At 36.0% G+C, this 21,750-nt stretch overlaps 1 protein-coding gene and 1 long non-coding RNA gene across 8 annotated transcripts in view; one reads left to right on the top strand and one right to left on the bottom strand.

Moving 5' to 3' along the window:
- Positions 1 to 9,047: 9,047 nt before the first annotated feature.
- LOC129928718 (uncharacterized) lies at positions 9,048 to 12,357 on the top strand. The gene is made up of 2 exons (XR_008780200.1): positions 9,048 to 9,624; positions 10,415 to 12,357. It is a non-coding gene; the product is annotated as an uncharacterized LOC129928718 (long non-coding RNA).
- Positions 12,358 to 14,384: 2,027 nt separating this feature from the next.
- The window catches only part of LOC129928716 (Fanconi anemia group I protein-like), a 48,436-nt gene continuing 41,070 nt past the window's right edge, over positions 14,385 to 21,750 (bottom strand). For all 7 annotated transcript variants that reach the window (XM_056044301.1, XM_056044300.1, XM_056044306.1 and 4 more), the window contains 4 exons: positions 17,899 to 18,012; positions 16,240 to 16,426; positions 15,481 to 15,613; positions 14,385 to 14,513 (listed from right to left, as the gene is read on the bottom strand). In XM_056044301.1, the coding sequence (XP_055900276.1) occupies positions 17,936 to 18,012 (77 nt within the window). In that variant the 3' untranslated portion in view covers positions 14,385 to 14,513; positions 15,481 to 15,613; positions 16,240 to 16,426; positions 17,899 to 17,935. The remainder of the gene's footprint in view (positions 14,514 to 15,480; positions 15,614 to 16,239; positions 16,427 to 17,898; positions 18,013 to 21,750) is intronic.

Here is a 21,750-nt window from a genome sequence, read left to right as displayed (position 1 = left end):
ATGTAGACTGCATAACTCTTTATATAAATTGCATCAACAAGATTATCAGATCTAGTAGAGTAAAGCTCAGTTGACTCAGAATCGAGTAAGCTCATGTTGACACCTCTATACTCTATCTATATATACCACATTGGCTGAAGTAGATTAGTAGATCTAGACTAATCTAGACTTATAATCTTATTGGAAGGAATATATGTTACTGTATGTAAAATTGCTTTCTGTTTTAGTACGTATCTCTGCATTTTTCAAATTTGTTGAAACAGGCCAGAATCTAGAAATCTAGATGTATTCTTTGCTGTCTTTGCGCTAATATCATATGTCTAGTTTTTAGGAGGGTCGTGGCAGGTTCATCAGCTTATGAACTATCAGATTCAGATCTAAAATCTAGATCTAGAATAATCTAGATCTAACAGTACTACTAGTTACTAAGACTAAGTTAGTAGTATAAGTATTAGACCAGTCACCAGTTATTAGACTATTAATTTAAGTATTAACTATACTATTACTATTACTCATTAAGACAATTAAGTATGATTAAGAGTCATTAGTCATTACTCAGTAACACTGACACCGAAAACTAGTAAAACTATCACAATGAACTTGAATGAACAGTTAAAACAAATCACTGTTATCTGAATCACTAAGGTCTTTTACATGTTGATCTGAATATAATTTAGATAGAATCTACAAGTTTTAGAGGATCGACCCATTTCCAAACATAAACAACAACAAAAAAAAAAAAGACGACTTTCTCAGTTTCTGTAATATTAAACCCACGTTGAAGGAAGTAAACCGTGAACTCTTCTGCAAGCGGAAATCACGTAGATTTAGAATATAAGCATTTAAAATTATTAACCAAGAATAGGAACGAAACAAAGATGTTTAACTGCACCGACGACAATGTTGACGCTTAATCGGCTTTTACAAAAATGACCGACGCTATTATCGTCGCTTGGGAGATAAAGAGCTAGATCTAGAATCTAGATCTATAATTCTATATAGACTAGACCAGCGGTTCTCAACCTTTTTAGCTCCTCGACCCCCTAATCCAATTTTAAACTAGACGGCGACCCCAACCATACAATCTTTTTCGTTCATTGGCTGAGGTAAATGTGATTTACCTGATTAGATCATCTCCATAGAAATATTTCATTCCGCAATGGCGTTACGATGCAATTAATCGACAGTAATTTCGGTTGTTGAAAAAGTATACTGCAACAACGAAGATGTGGTCCGCAACAAATATTTTCAAATAACAATTATAAAAGTGAAAAGAAAGAAGTAACTACCAATAAAAATCACGTCTACTTTCATTGATGATACATTCACTTAAGTGTCATTCGTATCTCCTGGCTATTTGTCAGTGTTCTTAGATCTATCTCTATTACTCCCACTTTTTATTTTATTGATACTTGACGATCGTTTCATAATTTGTCCAGTGATAATATAATCTGAATGATTTTCCAAACCTACGTCATCTAAAAGTATAAATGTATTTCGACTATAGAACACATATGCTTGTTACAACACGTTAGAGCAGGGGTTCTCAACCTGTGGGTCGCCACCCCCTTGGGGGTCGATTGACCATTTGCCAGGGGCCGCCTAAGACCATCGAAAATATGGATTGTTATTGTCTACTCTTCTATTGCTGTATGTGTGTGTGTGGGGGGGTCGCGGCAGAGTGGGGGATTGTAAAAAGGGGTCGCCGAACTTAAAAGGTTGAGAACCGCTGCGTTAGAGACACACAGAAATATATTTAAAAAAAAAAACAACTTCCGATGAAAATAGCCCCCCACCCAAAAAAAAATTATCTTAAGCGACCCCTCGCAAATAGTCATTCAACACCCAAAGGGGATGATTTAGCTCTAGATTTAGACATACAATACATCTAGATCTAGATTAAAAATAATTAAATGTAGCATTTGGCTCTGGATCTAGATTCTAAGAACATATCTAAATCTAGTATTATAGTATCTAGACTACTATAAATAGACTATATATCTAATCTAGATCTACGTATAGATTATAGTCTATATTAAGTATTTAGATCTAGATAATCCCGCCATCCCCTAGGCCTAGGCATTCGAGGACACATCAGTTTACCTGGTTGACCTAAAAACAAAACATGGGCTGCTCTATCTTACTCTAAGTATCTATAATCTATATAGTCTATATATATTAAACACAGTCAGTGTCTGACAAAAGAATAAGGCCCCAAAGTCAGTACTGAATATTTTTCCGGAGGTGGGCTAAAAAGCTATGATAGCTTGTGAACTGTGTTACCTATACATCTAAATCTAGATAAATTCCGCCTTCTCCAAGCCACCTGGATGACCAAAAAAAAAAAAAAAACGTATCTTCGAGCACGCTCAGTGTCTGTCGCACACACATACAAAAAGCATCAACGTACCAGCATGCTTAGTGTTTGTGACCTCATTAACGGCTTGACCTTAGCTACTTGGTCGATCAATAATTGGCTCCTCCCACTAGCATCATTGTTGTCAATAAAACTAGAGCAATGTTTTGGGGCTGTGTAGATGGCCTGGTTTATACCTGTGTGTTGCGCTTTCACTGAACTTTTTCTAGTGTGTCTTGACTTGGTCTGATGGCTGTGCGTGGATTGAGTCTTGAGATTTGTTACTTTACACTGAAAATGTGTGAATGTTGGAAAGTGGAACTGTGTAAGGAGAAAGGGGGTGTAAACAGAATAATAGAGTTTGTGTTTGAGTGTATTATTTTATCCATTTGTAATGACATTATTATCTGTTTCAAAGGAGTGTCTTTGCAACACATTGCGCTTTGTGGCAATATATATATATTGAGAGAGAGAGAGAGAGAGAGCTGTGCTGGTAGGAGGTGCTAACAAAGGGGAAATGCGTGGTCTTTTTTTTTCAAGGACACACAGTTTTTTTTATTCGAATTTTATTTTTAAAATCAGTAATAATTATACAGTTTAAGAATAAATAATTATCTTAGCGCGGTATTACTGATAGCTTATATTAGAATAGTCACTAGTAGATCTTAAATTTACAAAAATCCTACACACACGTAACTGCTGCACGCTAGATCCATTTTTTCAAAAATAGGGCGGGGTAAGACACACTTGACCTGTGTAAAAGTGTTGGCCTCCTTCAGTCGTACAACGACTAAGGTTATTCTCGCAGAACACTTTTTCATGTATATACCTGTGGGGCCCTATTGTGGAGAGACATTCCAGTCCACATTTTACGCAAGTTAAGGTGGCATATTTCGCTTTGTTGGTCTATCTAGATGAGCCGGACATTTTCGTATAGCACGATTTATTTTTCCAGAGCTGAGGTCCATGATTTTTCACTGTCCATACATTTCTTGGTCACCATCTCTCTCCACGTAGTGCGTTCTAGGGCTATGTCTTCCCAGTATCAATTTTCACTGTTTTAAGGTCCCGTTTAATCTTATTTTATATAATACAGACGTTACTTCAAAAAAAAAGAAGATGATTACGTCATACACATCATGCATTAAGTCATGCATATTAACTAATGACCTAAATTCTGCCAAGTCACTGGTTTTCCTGGCTAGCTCAGGCAACCGTTTTATTACATCCAGATCTAGATTTTTCCTTGACAAATGTTATTTGTTCGCTACTCAATACAAGGCAGTCTTTTCATCATTTATAGCAACTAGTCAACGTATCGAGACATCGACTATACACGCTAGGCCTATCTGACCAATCCAACACACTTATGGTCTACTGTCCAACTTTTAGTGTTCAGTTTAGAGCAGAGAGGGAGGGATGTGGATGAAAGTGTTACATTTTTTCCCTAGGGCTGATTACCCGAATGCTCTGAGCATATAACTGTCTGTGTAGATCAATAAATCTAGATATCAATACGGCAAACTATAGGATCTATAGGCCAACGCTTTCGAACCATCTGTCAAATGTTTAGGCCTATCTATAATATATCTGTTTAAGTTGAAACTATAAAACAAAGATTCTCCTGTTAGTAACAAAGTATAGTTTGGTGCTAATTAATTACTTAAAACCTCTAAATATTCTGTGGGAGGGATTGCGAGCCGATTTATTAATAAAGAATCCTGACAAAGACCGCGAACAAATACCAAGAATTTAGCGGAGTTGCTTTACAAGATTCACCAACCCCACTTTTAATTATTTTTTTTTTACACTCGCCTTGTAATTGTTTTAACTGCATTCTTCTTTCAAGCAACATTTCCTCCACTACTGCTAGCAAGCACTTATATAAACGCACTTTGTTGTGTTTCATATTATCGTTTAATGTTTTTGTATAGTTCCTTAAAATAGACACAATTTCTCTGCGAATCAAAAACGTCGGGTCAACCCACACATGCTTAAATTAAGAGCATGGTTCCACCCGAGTGGCTAAGAAGACTGCCCACAATGCAGATAGAAGTTGACTGTGTCACATTTGATGTCAAGGACACAAGGCGGGAGAGAAAATTTCCGAAACTTAAAAAGCTGATTAGTCCCTTTTGAATCTTTTGGAAACGTATAATTACCACAGAATGAAAACCACGAATAAAGAATCGAGATGCCCCAATTTTTTTGACATGCTGATATTCGATTTAATGTTCGGTTCGGTCGGATCTAAAGTTCGGTTTCAAGTTTAGCTGGATTTTATGAAATTAAGCTATAGCAAAACTAAGTAATTGGGTTCAATGCAATTTATTTGTTAAAAAACTTGAAACTTCACACATACAATGATAAAACAAAAAAACAAAAAAAAAAAAAACAACAACACACTAGCTATATCAAACCCGAAATATTCAAATTGCTGCAGTCAAATTACACATAGGATCGAAGCAGTAAAAGGGTTGACTATTGAAATAAAGTAGCTAATTAGTCTACTGTCAGTTTATCAATCAGGGCTTATGTTGTATTTGAGAAATATCACTATTTTTATGTTTCAGGCTTAGATTAAGCCTTCGCTCACTGATTGTCAATGTACATTGAAAATACACTTCCACTGGCAGTAGGCCTATTTATGGCAGGAAGGGTTAGGTTTCAGCAATCAACTCAAGAAAACATTAAGATAGGGTGAATTGATATAAGCTATGTAAGAACACTTACAGTTACAAATGATGATACATAAATAAAGTAAGCTTAAAATAGTTTCTCAATTTTTTGAGATGACAAAATAGTTTTAATCGACTTTGATTTGTTTTGCCTTAAAAAAAAGTGGTTTATTGTGCTGTTATTCATAGTATGCGAATAGTAGAATATATGCATCTGTTTGGAACCCCTCAACTCAAAGAAAGTGAATAAACTGTAACAGACACAAAATAGAGCAGCGGGATTCATAACAAACGAATATTCTTGTTTGATTAGACAATACCTTTTGTAAAATCGCTAAATTTAGAAACCTTTAGGATAGAAGACTTAAAAGTAAGTGCTTTCCTTGTGCCAGGGGCGGACTGGCTTTAAGGGCAAACGGGCAAATGGGCGGTGGGCCGGCACCAATTGGGCCGGTCTGGTTGAGAGCCGGGTATGGGGCCTTTATATGTTACCCGGACCTCGACCCAGGCAAGCTGTCAGGCGCATGCGGCCTCGCTGAAGTACGGCGGTTATCACAGCATTACGCCATATAGGGGGAAAACTCCGTAAAAAAGGAAACCATTGCGACTTCTGTTGTAACGGTTACCGATTCTAGATCCTGCCCACACACACACCGAAAAAATCTTGACTACAACATGCTATTTGTGGGCCGGTTTATATGGTAATGCCCTGGCCGATTTTGATACCCAGTCCACCCCTGCCTTGTGCTATTAGAGCATTGAATGGGTTATTTAAGTCAGCCAGGAAAACAAATGACTTGGCAGAATTCAAGTCATTGGATAACATGCATGACTAGATTGACACGCGTAAGATGTAATCATCATCTTTCTTTTTAAGTGACGTCAGTAATTTATAAGATGAGAATTAATGCCATCGTCAGAATCTTTTGCTCTCTTTGTAATGCTAATAATTTTCGAATTTATGTCTCGTGTCAATAATGTACTATAATAGAACAATAAGCATTTCACTGAGTGATTGATTGCCTAACTTTTAACTATTAATAAATAAATAATATACGTTAAAAGAAAAGTAATAATTTTTTCCCCACATTCAAAAAGGTGCCGGTACGCCGTATCGATGCCTTCCGACACAAAAAAGCCCTGCGTATATAGATCTGTATATATATTGCTCTATATAGGCCTATACATAGAAAGAGAGACAGAGACATTTATACAGTATTGTTATTTTTTCATTATTTGTAAGTTGTCTTTTTTATATTGACTTAGGCCTACATTTTTTAATAGATCTTTTCATGAAGTTGGATGTTCATGTCATTTCTTTTTTAGCTTCTAAGAAAAAGAATCTTACCTTTGCGTAATAAATAATCCAAACTTTGCCTGTAATACCCGTATGATTATAATAATCCAATCTGTTAAAGAATCTAATTATTCCAATATCTGAACTTCACTGAAGCACATTTCTATACAAAAAGTAAATGATCGAAAAGAAATATGTGCGCGCATGAACTGCAATAACACGTCTGCTTTCACTAAAAATAGGTCAAACTTTTTTCCCGTGTCTGAAACAATTCATGTAAAAATCAAGCTAACACATTAAGAAACCCGGCCAATACAATGTTTGGTATCTCTCGCATGAATGACCTTTATTGTAAATTTACTATAAATATAGAATCTACTACCAAAAAACTACTACTACTAGAATCTACTACCAAAACATCTGACAAATAGTGAGTACGCGATGGCGTGTGTAGGATACTATCTTGGATCGGATGCCTTCCAAGTTACTATTTTGAACCAACAGCATGAGTCTCAAAAGAAACAAATCAGATACAATGGTGACATATCAGCTTATTTCTCTGTAAAGAATGGCGTGAAGCATGGCTGTATACTTGCTCCAAAGACTCCAACCATCTTTCGTCTTACCAAAAGATTGCCTTTGGCATACGGTCGTCCCCCGTACGATATACATGCCCTGCCCAACGTCGCTGTCAAACTATTATAAGCAATCCCTCTATCATGTCCATATCGCATTCACAAGAACATCGCTGCTTGTGATGCGGTCTTGCGGCTCTTGCCAGCGTATGTTCCTGGAGAAGCGCAGATGTCATTGGGAAAAGCGTTCAAGAAGTATCTGCTTTCTGTATAGTACCCATTTCTCCGATCTTTATAGAAGGGTAGGGAGAACCACTTCTTGGTAGACACTGATCTTTGTAGACAGCCAGGGCAATTTATTCCATTTCCACCATACTCTCGCTTGGAGGCGTCCGAAAACATACAAAACATTGAAAAGGATCATTTTTTAAAAGACATAATAAATGAAAATGTATAATGATTCTAATACATTGAGCACCAAAATGCCCGGTGTCAAAACATTCTGCTTCGCACGAGCCGAGGAATAATACTAACAATAAAACTGCAGTAAAAAAAAAAACAACAACACACACACACACACAGATGTGACGAAGGCAGGGTATTTTCTTGAAAAAGCAGCAAGCTGAAAATTATCGTTACAGCAACCTTACGCTTACTTAACAGACTTGAATCCACATATTGGGCATTGGCCAGGGAATACCCGGCATTTTGCGAAGTGGCCGGCCAAAGTAGAATAAACAATTTTAGTTACAAGTGATCGAGTAATGACCACACACCTGAACTGGCCAGTTTTAATTTTGGCCGATATGCCTGTATTATTTTAGTTTTACAATTATTCGAGGGTGTGAGGTCCTTTACAGCTGGTACGCTAAGCTTTTTTTTTTTTTTTACTGTTGTTTTTGTTCAGTCCCTCCTAAATTTCGTGACATTTTGTTTTTCTATTCGCTGCTTCGCTTTTTTTTTTTAATTTCGTTCTTTATCAAAAGGACACTTTTGTATTCGAGGGCATATTTTGAGTTGTAGGCATACAATTTTTCAAGCTGTTATCGCTTGTTGGAGTATCTTTTGTTACCCCAGTTGTTTTTTTTTGTTTTGTTTTTGGACAGCCTCAGAGCTGTAGCCAATCTGTGTTTATTATTCTATTTTCTATATTTTCATTCATTGGCCTCCTTCAGTCGTAGAACGACTATGATTCATCTCAGAGCACACTTCCTCATGTGGCTGTGGAGCCCTATTTTGGAGAGACACTTTCGTCCACAGATAGCGCAGGTTAAGGTGCCTTTTGCTTCGGTGGTAGAGGAGCTGGCCGTTTTTCGGATTGTACGTTTTTCTCCATGAGCTGAGACCCATGTACTTTCACTGTCCATAGCTTTCTTGGTCACTGTCATCTGTTGCGGTCCAGAGCTATGTCTTCCCAATTGTCAGTATTGATGTTCACTGATTTGAGGTCACGTTTTATTACATCTATGTAACGGAGGTGGGGGCGACCAGTTTTTCATGTGCCAGTCGCGAGTTGACCATACAGGATGACTTTCGAGATGCGCTTGTCCTCCATCCGGCGAACATGTCCAAGCCAGCGCAAACTGCGTTGTCTGAGGGCTGTAAAGATGCTGCTAATACCTGATCACGCAAGGATCTCAGTAATGCACACTTTTTCTTTCCATGTAACATTCAAGATCCTACGGAGACATCTCAAATGGAAGGAGTTCAGTTTTCTCTCTTGCTTTGCGTAGGTGGTCCATGATTCACTGCCATACAGCAGTGTACTCATAACGCATGCCTTGTAGACTTCCATTTTGGTCACCGTAGTTAGCTTATTGTTTTCCCAAAGTCTTGGTCTGAGTCTAGCGAAGGTCGAGGCAGCCTTTCCTATGCGGTTTTTTTATCTCCTCTTCTAGAGACAGGTCATCTTTAATTGTGGATCCCAGATCGCAGAATTCGTTTACGGCGTCCAGCTATATTTAAGCTTATCGATTTGTGTGTCGACACCCTGGTCATTGGAGTCCGTCATATTGAGGTCTGCAAAGCGTCCTATATTTGTGCCTCAAATTTATTCAGGCTATTCATTAGTTTAATGTAAATTGTATCCTCATAGATCCTTGTTTTTGTTACCTTTTGTGTGTGTGTGTGTGTGTAAGTTGAAGGTCATTATAACAAGGTCAGAGTCGCTTCCAAAGTCAGCTCCACGAAAACTTCTTGTATGAATGCTTGACTAAAACGCTAGCGCAGAACCTACAGATAAGATTTGTGTTAGTGGAGCCAGGAGGTCCTACGCAGGACTTTTGTGGAGATATCTACCTTCTACAAGTTTCATTACAGATCTACTTGAGAAGACCATATACACTATAAACGCTTACGTACAGTAGCTCATACACATATGTGATTCAATGTAGTTAAGACTTTGTCCAATTAAGCTTGTCGCAGTTAGTAATGTTGTTGAGTATTTTTGTAAAAATGAACACAATCAAATAGGCGATGACGTCATTCGTTGTATTAATATTTTATGTATTTTTTTTTCCTTGTCGCATAGTCTTGTTGTGACGTAATTTATCAGCTCTTATTTTGAGGGCATTTTCGTCATATTGTAATTGATAGACAAGTTGTACTTTTTTGTGGTCCTGAATGATTCATGTCTTTTTTACTACTGGCCAGCCTGTGCAAATTGCCTTGGATTTTAGCCTATTAATTCTTGTTAGGACTATTTGACCCCTGTTTAGGGTGAGTTGTATTTTATATTGTACGATACTCTTTGAACGGATTCGTTCGTCTTTGTACTTTTAGACGTTAGAATCTGTTATTTATTTCAATAGGGTTTCACTGTTTTATTTTCATTTCATCGTTGGTTAAATACTGTGGATTCTGATACTACCCTGAACATTGTTGTCAGCATCTTTAATTGTCTGTATTGTTGGTTGGAAGTTAACGACAGTCCTTGTATGCTGCTATCATGATTTATGTTCGTAGACAGTTTCTATAGTAGACCTACCTATTACAGAGACGAATCCATAGATTATCATAAGTTATGAAACTGTGATGTTGTTGACGTCAATGTTATCAAGCAACATAATATAAGATCTTTATACCTTTATCACTTAGTCTAATTGACCGTTGCAAGATTCGTCGACCGTCTTTCTCCATTCCTCTCTGACTTTTGCCCAGATTAGGCGTTTAGTCGAATCTAGGCTTCTTTTAAATCTATTTTCTAGAGTATGACTCATGTTGCACTGACTAAAACTGACTTGAACTTTTTTTGTTTAGTATCCTACATTTTTACTTGCTAGATCTAGATTCTATATCTCTATCTATTAATTCTAAATCTAGACTTTTCTAATTTGATTATTATTATAAAACATGATTCTTAAAATGCAATCTATAGACTTGTAAAAAGTTCAACAATCTTCACGCCTAAACAATAGATTTTTAAAGAACATTATATTTAGATGTCTACTTTCAGACAAATGAATTATTTCTTTTATTAACATTTTGTATTTCTTTTTCTTGATTGTAGCCCTGTTTTGAATACAACTAGATCAACAAGTTCTGAAACTCCAATAATACTACCTGCAAGTGCTGCTGAAAGAAAAATAACCCTAACAGCCTTTAAAATTACTACATAGATTCTAATGCTGACAACATCAATTAGATCTAGATGCTGCCTGAAGATTTCATGTCTGTGGCATTTTACCTCTCGAGAAAAGATCTTTTCCCATTGCAACTTCTGGTGTGGCTAGAGAGGCCAATCCTTGATACACAGCTGTAGTCACAGGTTGAGCACATGAAATCACCAGGCACCATTGCATTGTCACCTTTCTTCCTGCTGCTGTTGTGTATGGCATCTGCAATCCGAGACCCTTCCTTTATGCTCGTCTCTCCATGTGGATCTATCCAGTGCCACCATTTCCCAGCTGCTAGTGTCGATTTTGAAGATGCACACTATGATAAACTCAATGCAGTTGACTACAATAATCTCCATGTCCACATTGTTTCAACAAGAACCTGTGTGCATCACACATTGTAAAGGTCAAAATTGAAAAAAAATATTTTTAAGCTCTGTGCCAAAAATGCTCCTAATATTCAATGATGAGCTCTGACCAGGATAACAATCACAGATTGTGTCCTGATGGCACTACATCTGGGTATCACTTCAAAATATCATGGCACTAAAGCAGCCATAACAAAAAGCACAAACAGACCATTACATAGGAAAGCAAAGTTACCATGATTTCCTATCATTAAAATTGCTAAAAATGGGAACTCCAAATGCCAATGAATCATTTCATTTCCTCATTTAGCAGAGATGTTGCTTATATTTTAAGTAGATAAATGAAGCCATTTTCTGATGTGTAAAAATATTGATTAATGTAAGTACTAGATCCACTGGTATCTAATAAAAATTTTCAGTCCAATTTTATTTTATTACCTTGTCCAGTGAAACAAATGTTGGAAATTAAAATGGCCTGCAGGTTGAATTAAGTTGAGCATCACTTTTCTAGACTAACATCAATACATCTGCTATTAGAAATTTTAACAATTGTTTTTATTTAGTGTAATTTCATGCTTTCTCAAGGTTATGATCCTATCACTTGTCTGAACCAGTTAGATAGGGGGTATCTTATGAATGTTACCATGGTTGCTTTTAAAATGCTTTTAATTAAAAAAAATGTATCAAGTACAATTTCTTTCCCTAGTTTGATACCACACAAAATATTTAATTTCCAAAAGTTTACAAAATTGATTCTTGATTTCAGGTACAATAAATAATTGTGCAAAGTTTCAACTTGATCCAAGATAGGGTGTGCAACAAATAAGTGTGCAAACTTTTTATCACAGTGAGTTGATATAAGCTTTAACAAAAATAAACCAATTTATGAAGTTAGATGTTTTATTTTATCTTGAGATGTCAGTAATGATTAATCATTTTGTAATTGATAGAATTATCTTTAAAAATGGTGTTAACCTAAGTGGCTTGTAATTGTTTATTAAAAGTAACCAATGGTTCCAATGTAGCTATTTGTAACTTTAAAGAGAAGTCTTTAAGAAAAATAAGAACCATACATTTTATTGACAATCTTATGTGTTGTGTGTGTCTTGGAAAATATTTTGTGTAATTGCTTTTCTTTATTATGGATGTAAAATTTAATATGATGATGTCTGTTAAGCATTAATAGTTGATAGTATTCAATTAAGCTTAAAAATGTGACAATGTGAACTAATACAGTGATGGTCAATACTGTTGTTGTGTATTCAATAATAGTTTAATTGCTTTTAGTTAGTTACAATGCTATTAATATTATAAGGCATTTTTTTTTTAAATTTTTGTTTTTAATATTAGAGATAATGGTAGGCCTTTGTTTGCTACAGTGTAGCAAATATACTGCACACTTATAGTATTCCTACTAGTAAATTATGTAATTTGTTGAATGCTATTAAAGAGCTTCCATATAAAATATGTCTTAACATAATTCTTTAGTTTTTATTTCATAATACTATTACTACTATTAATAATAACACCTTTATTATCCATGCAGAAAATGCCTTTACTTTAACTCTGTGAAAAATATTTACATGAACAATCCCATTAAAAAAAAAACTATCTATATTGGATTTAAAAAAAAACAAATTATACTCGCTATAGCTCTAAAAATATTTTACTTAGTTTTTTTTTACAGTGACCAATAGTTAAGACTAAAAATTAAGGTGTAAAATAATATACAATACAGTACTAAAAAAGACATTGTTATCTTGGCGTAAATAGGGCTGCTTCATTGAAGGATGTCTTTACTGCTAACTGTTGATCATTGTGCAGGCCATATGACACCCTGCTTATTAACTAAAGTGTGCTTCAAGATTCTGCAGGCTTTTCATGACTTTGCTTATTTATCGTGCAATAGTAGATCATTAGCGGAACTAAGAACACTGATCTGGAAGCAGTCAGAAACTTGTTCTATATCAGCAGCATGTACATTCCTTTGAACTAAAAAAAATAATGATAAAATAAAAATAAAAATTACATTTTAAATGCAAAATATAAAAAGTATAATGCAGAAGTTAAATAAATATAAATGATGGTATCCATATCTTGAGTCCACTTCCCCATTAATGTTTTGTCAGCTACCCTTATGAAACTTTAAACTGCATCCTCTTTGAATGCCATCTACAAGACAAAGATGATAGTGCCTAACATTTGGTTTGGCAGTTTTTTGGATAGCAGTCAATCTTGGTACTGATGCCAAGGTGGCTGGCTGATGACATTTCTCATCATAAACTATTAGCTGGTTCAACATTGTTTTTTTTAAATACATTGACAAAGTTTAGTTTGTCTTTCCATTTTTCTCTTTTCTAGAAGTCAGCATATTTTTATATTTCTATAAGTATGAGGGAAGAGGCTTCTGCCAATGACAGATCTTTTTGGAGACAGCTTGCTACCCAATGTGCCAGAGGGGGAGGATCTAAGTCTAAAAGTATGTCCCTTGTGTCGGTGGGCTGAAATCAATCAAAACTGAAATTTAATGTCTAGCTTTGTTTTAAAAACAAATTATTTCATATAAAACTTTTGAGGAGTACACATATTGGGGCCAAGAATATTGACTGATTTGGAAGGGTGGCTAACTTGGAGCAGTCTTCATATACACAGGAGCACCTGGCTGATGATATTGATGATAAAATAAGTTAGTTTGGGATTATCTGTGATAACAATCAGCCAACTTTTTGAGAAGAATACTGAAATTATTACGGTATAAACCTTATTCATTGAGCCAAAATATCAAACTACAGCCTATGGGAAACAAAAAAGTAAACAGAGATAGAACAAGAAATCAAATGAGGCACATGGGGATGCTTTGGGCACACAATGTGAAGAACAGCAGACAACATTGCAAGACTGGACTGGAACCCAGAGAGGAAGAGAAAGTCTGGTAGACCCATGCAAACTATCACTGATGAGTGTGTGTATGTATGTATAATCTATTTTTACAATCTGCGCGAATGACCGTAAGTGTGTTGGTTGTTAGACAGAGACCAGCATGTGTGATATGCAGTAAAGCTGATTAAAGTTTATGTGTTTGATCTAGTGCTTTCATTGTTTTATTTCGTTAACTAGAACTGAACCAGGGACACCTAGACATATCGAGAACTAAGGTAGATTCTATAGAGTTATTATTATAAATATAATAGGGAATCTGTGACACAAACATAGATCAAACCTGCAGACCAAGAAGGAAAGTTGGCAGGATGGAAATGGATGGGGAATAGCCCAGAACAGAGTCAGAATGTAAAGCACAGATGCGGCTCTATCTAATTTCTTATGTTGCCTTTTTTTTTTTTATTATGCATTCATTCAAAGATAGAAAGTTCTATTTAAAATAGCTATACCATAACCGTAGGCCACAGAAACAGAGATGACTTTATATTATTTGCCCTTTGGACCACAAGGTCTGAAAGGGAAACTATATCATAATGCTTTAAAAAATCTACTTGCCATGAAGAAGAATAAAAACAGGCCATCTTTGCTGCAGTTCTTTGTTTTCTATCTGTTCCTAAAATATGGTTTCATTAAACTGTGTGCAGCTCCTAATTCTTGATCACCAGGAAATTCTCTGCATCATTATCTGAAAAACATTTATAATTAATGATTTCACTAAAGCTGCACCATGTAACAATATATATAGAATCTTAAATTCTACCAAGTCTTGGTTTTACTGACAACCAGTTGACAAATGCAGTTAACAATAATTAAACCTGTAGCTTGTCTTTATTAAATTCAAAAGAGCATTTTGGCCCACTTCAAATACCTAGGAGCTATTGTCTCAGATGAGGGAACGAAACCTAAACTACTGACAGTCCACAGCAGCCCTTTCAAAACTTAAAATAATATGGAAAGACAAAGGCTTAGCCCTCGGCACCAAAATCAGACTGATGCGCTCTCTGGTCATAGCCACATTTTTATATGCTTGTGAGTCTTGGACGCTGACTGCAGAGCTAGAGAGGAGGATCCTAGCAATGGAATTGAGATGCTACAGAAGAATTCTAGGTATTACAACAGAAGAATCCTAGGTATTACATTCAGAGACCGCATCACAAACCAAGTGATTAAAGACAGGGTTACTGCAGTGATTGGACCCCATGATGACCTGCTAACTATCGTAAGAAAATGCAAGCTTAAAATCTATGGCCATATTACAAGATCTTCGGGGCTCACAAAGAACTTCCTTCAGGGAACAGTACCAGGAAAAAGAAGAAGAGGCAGACAGAGAAAGTGATGGGAGGATAACATAAAAGAATGAACAGGCCTGCCATTGAAAGAGGTTCTAAGGCAAAAGACAGAGAGGAATGGAGAAAAATGGTCGACGAGTCTTGCATGGTGTCCCAATGGTCCAATAGACTAAGGGATAGGTAAAGGTAAAGTAATGCATAGAGCACTTTGACACATAAGAAATGTAAAGTCTAATTATTTATGTAGTTTTGTTTACCCAGAAAGTGGTTCAAAGAAGCATCAATGTTTTGGATAACTAAAGAAGTCTTTAATAAAAATAACTTGCTATTGACATGGTAGTTATCAGATGTCAAAGGTTTCACCTGCTGTTCAGTGCTTGTATTGATTTGATCTTCCAGAATGATTCTTTAATGACTCCTTGATTCCACCGAGGACTAGTACTGTAACTCTAATGTTGAAAACTGTCCTCACGTGACCTTCACTCTTTGGTTCAAACTATAACATTATAAATAAACTTACATCAGATTAGTACATTTTCCTTAAATGAACTTTTATTTATACTTACATACTACTTCTTCTTTCTAGCCAGCTTTTTGCTGCTGAGCTCAGAGCTCTTTTGCAGACTGTGCCAAGGAAAAATAGTGCTTTGTTGTCTTCAGTTGTTCAGCACTGCCATACAGGGTGTTGGTTTGAAATGGTAGTAGGGTCAGCCTAAGGTGGATTAGGAAGGGGCATTCAAAGAGGATGTGTTTTACAGTTTCATAAGGGTGGGTGCAGTGGCTACAAAGAGGTAGGGGAGTGGGATTTATTTAACAGAGGTGTTTGTCCTGTTCTTAGTTGGAAGGTTGTAGATTGCTCTTTGCAGGGGAGGAAGTTAATATTGTTCAGTTAGTTTGGAATGGTCATTTCTTTGTACATGGCTCTGCCTGTGTTTCCTGATGCCCATTGGCAGAACCACTCCTCTTTGTGACTGTTGACTAACATTGATCTTAGGGTGAGAGTTAACTGGTTGTTCCATAGTGATCCTGCCATACTTACTTTAAAAAGCTTAATGGAGTTTTATTAAAATCATTTATTGAAATATCTCTTAAATTGTACATAAAAAAAAAGAAGCCACTTACTAGTTGTCATGTTACTTCTTAGATTAATATTTTGAATAGAGATTGTTGGATTTTGATAAGAATTATTGTTTTAGAGATTCCTTTTATCTCCATCGCTAATCTTAACTTTGTTCTCTATTGAATAGGGAGCAAAACAAACTTTGGACTCTCTTCCACTCTATTTTCTCATTTTACTGGCATCATGTCCCTGGGGAAATAAAAAAAGAAATTAATTTCAGCTCAATCCCAATGATCAAGGTCACTATTTGAAAAAAAAATCCCTCTGGTCGTAATCCAATGATTCCCATGTTCATTTCATCAAAATCTATCAAATATTTTCAAGTCTTTGAAGTAGTAGTAAAAAATCTACTTGGTCATTGGAGACAATTACAAGATTCCCATTGTTATTTCTGTGCTGTCAGATTATTACCATTGTCAAAAGTATTCATTATATTCAACAAGATTATAATAAAATAATGACAAGTAAAATATTTTCAGAGTTGAAGATAATTACTTCCTAGTCCAAACCTCCTGCAGGACGATGGGGAATGGGAGCGGGTAGGGTTTGAACCCAGGATCATCAATAAATCTGAACGACAGTCCAGCGTGCAAACCACACGACTAGGCAGACCATCCTTGGGTTTTTAGGTGTCCTAAATAATACTGCTAGTGATAATTAGTTGCTAATACAAAATAATCTTTTCCTTAGCAGCATTTTAAAAATATTCAAAAAACCTATGGATGCTATTTGTTGATGCAATTTTGATATGTGACTCCAAAAAGCTAACCCAATCTTAAATGTATTCTTAAGTTATACTAAGTTATATGTAGAGGGCTGCGTGGTTGTGTGGTATGTGCTCTGGACTGTCATCATGATGATTACAAGTTTGAACTCTACCGGCTGCCATCCTCCAACTCCTGTGGGAGGTTTGGACTCGAACGTAATAATCTTTATTTCTAAAGGAACTTCCAAAACAAAACAAGGGAGTCACAAATTACCCCACAGCCTTTCCACTTGCATTTCACTAAGTGAATAGTAGTGGACCTTCCCCCCCCCCCCCAGGTTCTTTTTGACGGAGGTCTGGATTGCACTACACCAGACGGAGGTCCTTGTCTCACTACATTCTAATACTAGACATAAATTCATCATGAAGTGTTTTTTTTCTGGATCTGGTGAATGTGATATCAAGGAGTGGAGTATAATTATTGTCATCAAATAAACTTTATATTTTGTCTGCCAAAGTGGATTTAAGTCAGTCTGTCATATCTATGTTTGTCATGTGTGACTCCAGGAAGCACTTAACCAGTATTCCATGACATTCGCATTAATAGTAACCAGTCTTATGTGTAATATTATAATACTACGTCAACACACACTTAACGCTGACATATGCATGGTTCTTAATTTGAAATAGATTTATGCATGAGTGCAAACTCTCAACCATAGTTAATGGCTTGTATAACATTTTTTTTAATGACTTTGCTATTTAATCCTCATTATTGTAAATTATTGCATTTAATATTTTTTTAAGTTTACCGTTTAGAGCTATCCTGATATTGTGTGAACTCATCTTTCAGGGGGCCTAGGCCTAACCCCAAGAGATCATTAATATGTAAAAACACAACCCTAACACTAAGCATCTCCTTGCAATGTTTGTTTAGGTCTTTATCACAACTCACCCTAGCCCTAGAGTGTTCATGGTAGTGAGATCTTCTTCTACAGAAATGGGTCTTTATTGTTGTCTGACATCATAGATATTATTCCTTTATTGACTGGATGTGATGGAACAGACCCTGAGTAATACAATGAAGAATGATTAGGACTTACTTCTGGTTCATGAACAGTGATTATCATTGATTTTTTAACACTTTCATATATTTTTTTCATTCAAAGTAAGGTTAACCCAATTAATGTAGGAAATCTGAAAGTAATAAATTGAAAGCTCTTATGGAAGATAAAAAATCCAAAATATTGGTTATGACAGAAGAAAAAAGAATTATGATTTCTCAATTACGAAAAGCTCTGGCCACTATAAAGGAATATAGGTGTTACATTGACATGGTAATTTTATTATAATTGCAATTTATAAATCATGTTGCTTAGAATTAACACAGTAACTGCAATGACCTAATATAGTTACTTTTTTTAAATATATATTTTATACCTCTAAAGGTACAATAATGTGAAACTAATTATTCTATAGATGTAGTTCAAAATTGATGGTAAAAAACTTGTTGATAATATGGTTATTAGTAAAAGGATGTTTACTTAGTTATGAGAAAAAAAAAATACTTTCCAACATTGCATTTTGCCAATATATTCAACTTTTACATATTTACAATACATTAAAAAGTATAATTTCAACCAATTAAAATGTATTCAAGATACAATGCCATTACAATTTTTTTAGTAGAATCCTCAATTTTGTCCATTATCGAACTTACAGTACATATCTATGTATCAAAACTTATTCAAAATTACTGTTTTAAAAACAATAATTGTGTAACCTGGCTGTTCATAGAATAAGTGAAACAGAAGACTGTGACTTTAATTTTCAGCTGAGAAGAAAGAGAGATCTCTTTGGAGCCCGACTAATAGAATCAAACATTCATGTTGGTTTATTCAAAAGAAATATTGATAGGATTGAAAAAGTCATGAAGACATCTGCCTCTGGCTACCTTAATATGAACAATGATTCTTATATGCTTAAACTTGAAATAAAAAATTTGAGAAGAAAACTGAAGAATCATGAGATGTGTGAATTCACAATCACTACATTGAGGTAAATAATTTTAAATAAATTTTTTTTTTCACAAAAACATACTCTAAATCTTGACTTTAAGAACTATACTGTTTTTGTTTTTTTTAAACAAAAAAAAAATTAATATGCACTGTAGCTAAAAGGTTGAATTTTATTTTATTTCCTTACAAAAACTCAGATGACTTAAGACTTTTTATTTTCCCAACTTGTCAACAGACAAGAGCTTTCCAAAACTGCCAAGTTATTAGAACTAGAAAAAGCTAGAAATGTTGCTCTAGTGGCCACTAAGGAACCAATAGTTCACAGATTGAGAGCACTGCTGGTGAGCAGATTAGTCATTTAATAGAGCAAAGACAATAAAATGTATCCTTAACTTTCATTCAGTTAGAGAAAAAAAAATCTTTATAAAGTGTAAAAAAAAAAAGCTCGCCAGAAATGACATTCAAGTAAGACATTTAAATCATAGTCAAATGTAAAGTTTCTTTCCACTTTTTATGACCAGGCTGCAGATCCATCCAAGTATGAACTTCATGTCAAAATCAACAGACTCACTTAAAGGCTCATTAACAAAACTACTGAAGTTGTTGAGAAGGAACAAATGATAATTGTTGCGCCAGCAGGCAGCAGTCGTGTTTTTTCGTCTCTCGTTTTGGAGGATTTTTGTGTTGCTATTTTCTAGAGCTAAGTGATCTTTCTTATACCATTAGATTTGTGTAGATTTCGTCTATAGATTGGTGTATTTAGTTCGATAGATTTAAGTCACGTTAATTAAATTTAATTAGTTTTTGTATTCATTTACTATCCTTTAGTTTAACAAGCATCTATATAAACAGTAACAGAGTGATACTCATAGCCCGAGGGATTGATGTGCTTGGTAAAACCGTGTACCGTGGCCACTACATAGCAGTCGGAGCGCAAACCTGTGTGTCATCAGTCCTAGTGTGTCAAATCACCGTACTGGAGTCATGGACGCTAATCTATTACGTCGCATAGGACGCACATGTGTGTTACTCAAATCACGACTAGACAGCGAGGTTTTCCGAAATATTCGTCGACTTGGCATCGGGCGTAAACTGCCGACAGTTCGTGGGTCTAGGGCTGGGCGTCTTATTCGCCTATGGTATAACCTACCGCAATTCAACTCAACAGATACATGTCACACAGTTTCCAGGACTCTTAACTGTGTTGTTAACCCCACCCCTACCTCTGTCATTTCTTCTACGACAGAGTTCAGCAGTTCCCTACTAAACTGTTTTATTAACCACCCCACCCCTATTGCTCCTCACACAACAGAGGTCAGATGTCCCCATCAAAAACCTATAATTCGGGATATTACTCCTCCGGTGTCTTCAAAATGTGCTACGCCTCTGGTGACTATATCCTCCAGTCTGCTTAAAATAATGCACCTCAACGCCCAGTCATGCAGTAACAAAGCTCTTGAGCTTGCAGACACCATCACTGATGATAGCTACGACATCGTTTTCCTTAGTGAGACATGGTTTAAAGAAGTTGGTGATGAGCCAAGAACCATTGAGCTAACGCCACCAGGCTTTCTTTTAAAGAGTCTACCTCGAAAAACAGGCAGCGGAGGGGGTCTAGCAATACTGTACAGAGACAGTCTAGCCAAGTATGTAACAATAAGACCTGAAAGCTCAACGTACACCACCTTTGAGATGTGCGAGTTTCGCCTTTCCCACCACAGTAGAACACTGACTTTTATTTTCCTGTACCGCCCACCACCAAGCAAGAGAAATAAATTGACAACAAAAGTTTTCATCGAAGAATTTCAAGACCTCCTTGACAGTCACATATCAACAAAAGATCTATTTGTCATAGGCGATGTGAACTTGCATTTTGACAGTGAAAATGAGACATACGCGATGTCGCTGAAAAATGCGCTAAAGGATCGCAACTTAGACCAACTGATAAATGTTCCGACACACGTCAAAGGCCATACTCTTGACTGGATTGTTACAAATGCAAGTGAGCTTGTAGCCAAACTCAATGTCTCAGACCGCGGCTTGTCAGATCATTTTCTCGTAAACTTGGAAATGCGCCTATCAAAAGCAAAAAGGCCAAAGAAAAACGTGACTTCCCGTAAACTTAAAGCCATAGATATTGCCTCCTTCAAAATGGACGTGACCTCTTTGCTGTTGCAACAGAGCAACACAGACGTTCTCAGCAATTACAATTCTTGCTTGAAAAAGTTGCTGGACAGCCATGCACCTCTTGTCACTCGTACAGTCTCAGTTAGGCCATCTGCACCCTGGTTGACGAAAGACATAAAGACTGCCAAACTTATTCGCCGACGTGCCGAACGTACATTTCAAAAGACAGGTCTGACGATACATCGACAAATATACATACGAGAAAAAAACATGGTTAACCGTATGATTAGAGACGCAAAAGCTAGTCATATTCGACAAAAAATCGAAAATTCTGATTCTTCAAAGGAGCTATTCAGGATCACCGCTGAAATGTTAGGGGGAGCAAATAACGAACGTTTGCCGTCATCTATCCCATTATCTGAACTTCCTGATTCCTTCAATAGATTCTTCATTGGGAAGATTGAGCAGATTAGAAATGACATGCCATCCCTCTCATCACAGCTTGACCACTCTCCAATTTTTCAAAATACTCCTTTTTGCGAGTTTCAGCGTGTATCTGAAGATTATGTCAAAAGTACTATTTTGAAGATGCCAAATAAGTCATGTGACCTTGATCCCATTCCAACCTCCTTGCTCCTTGAATGTTTAGATGAGCTTGTACC

The sequence above is a fragment of the Biomphalaria glabrata genome, chromosome 10 (genome assembly GCF_947242115.1).
Source record: "Biomphalaria glabrata chromosome 10, xgBioGlab47.1, whole genome shotgun sequence".
Taxonomy (NCBI): Eukaryota; Metazoa; Mollusca; class Gastropoda; family Planorbidae; genus Biomphalaria; species Biomphalaria glabrata.
The sequence above is the reverse complement of the archived record's forward strand: the minus strand, read 5'-3'. Positions and strand labels throughout refer to the sequence as shown.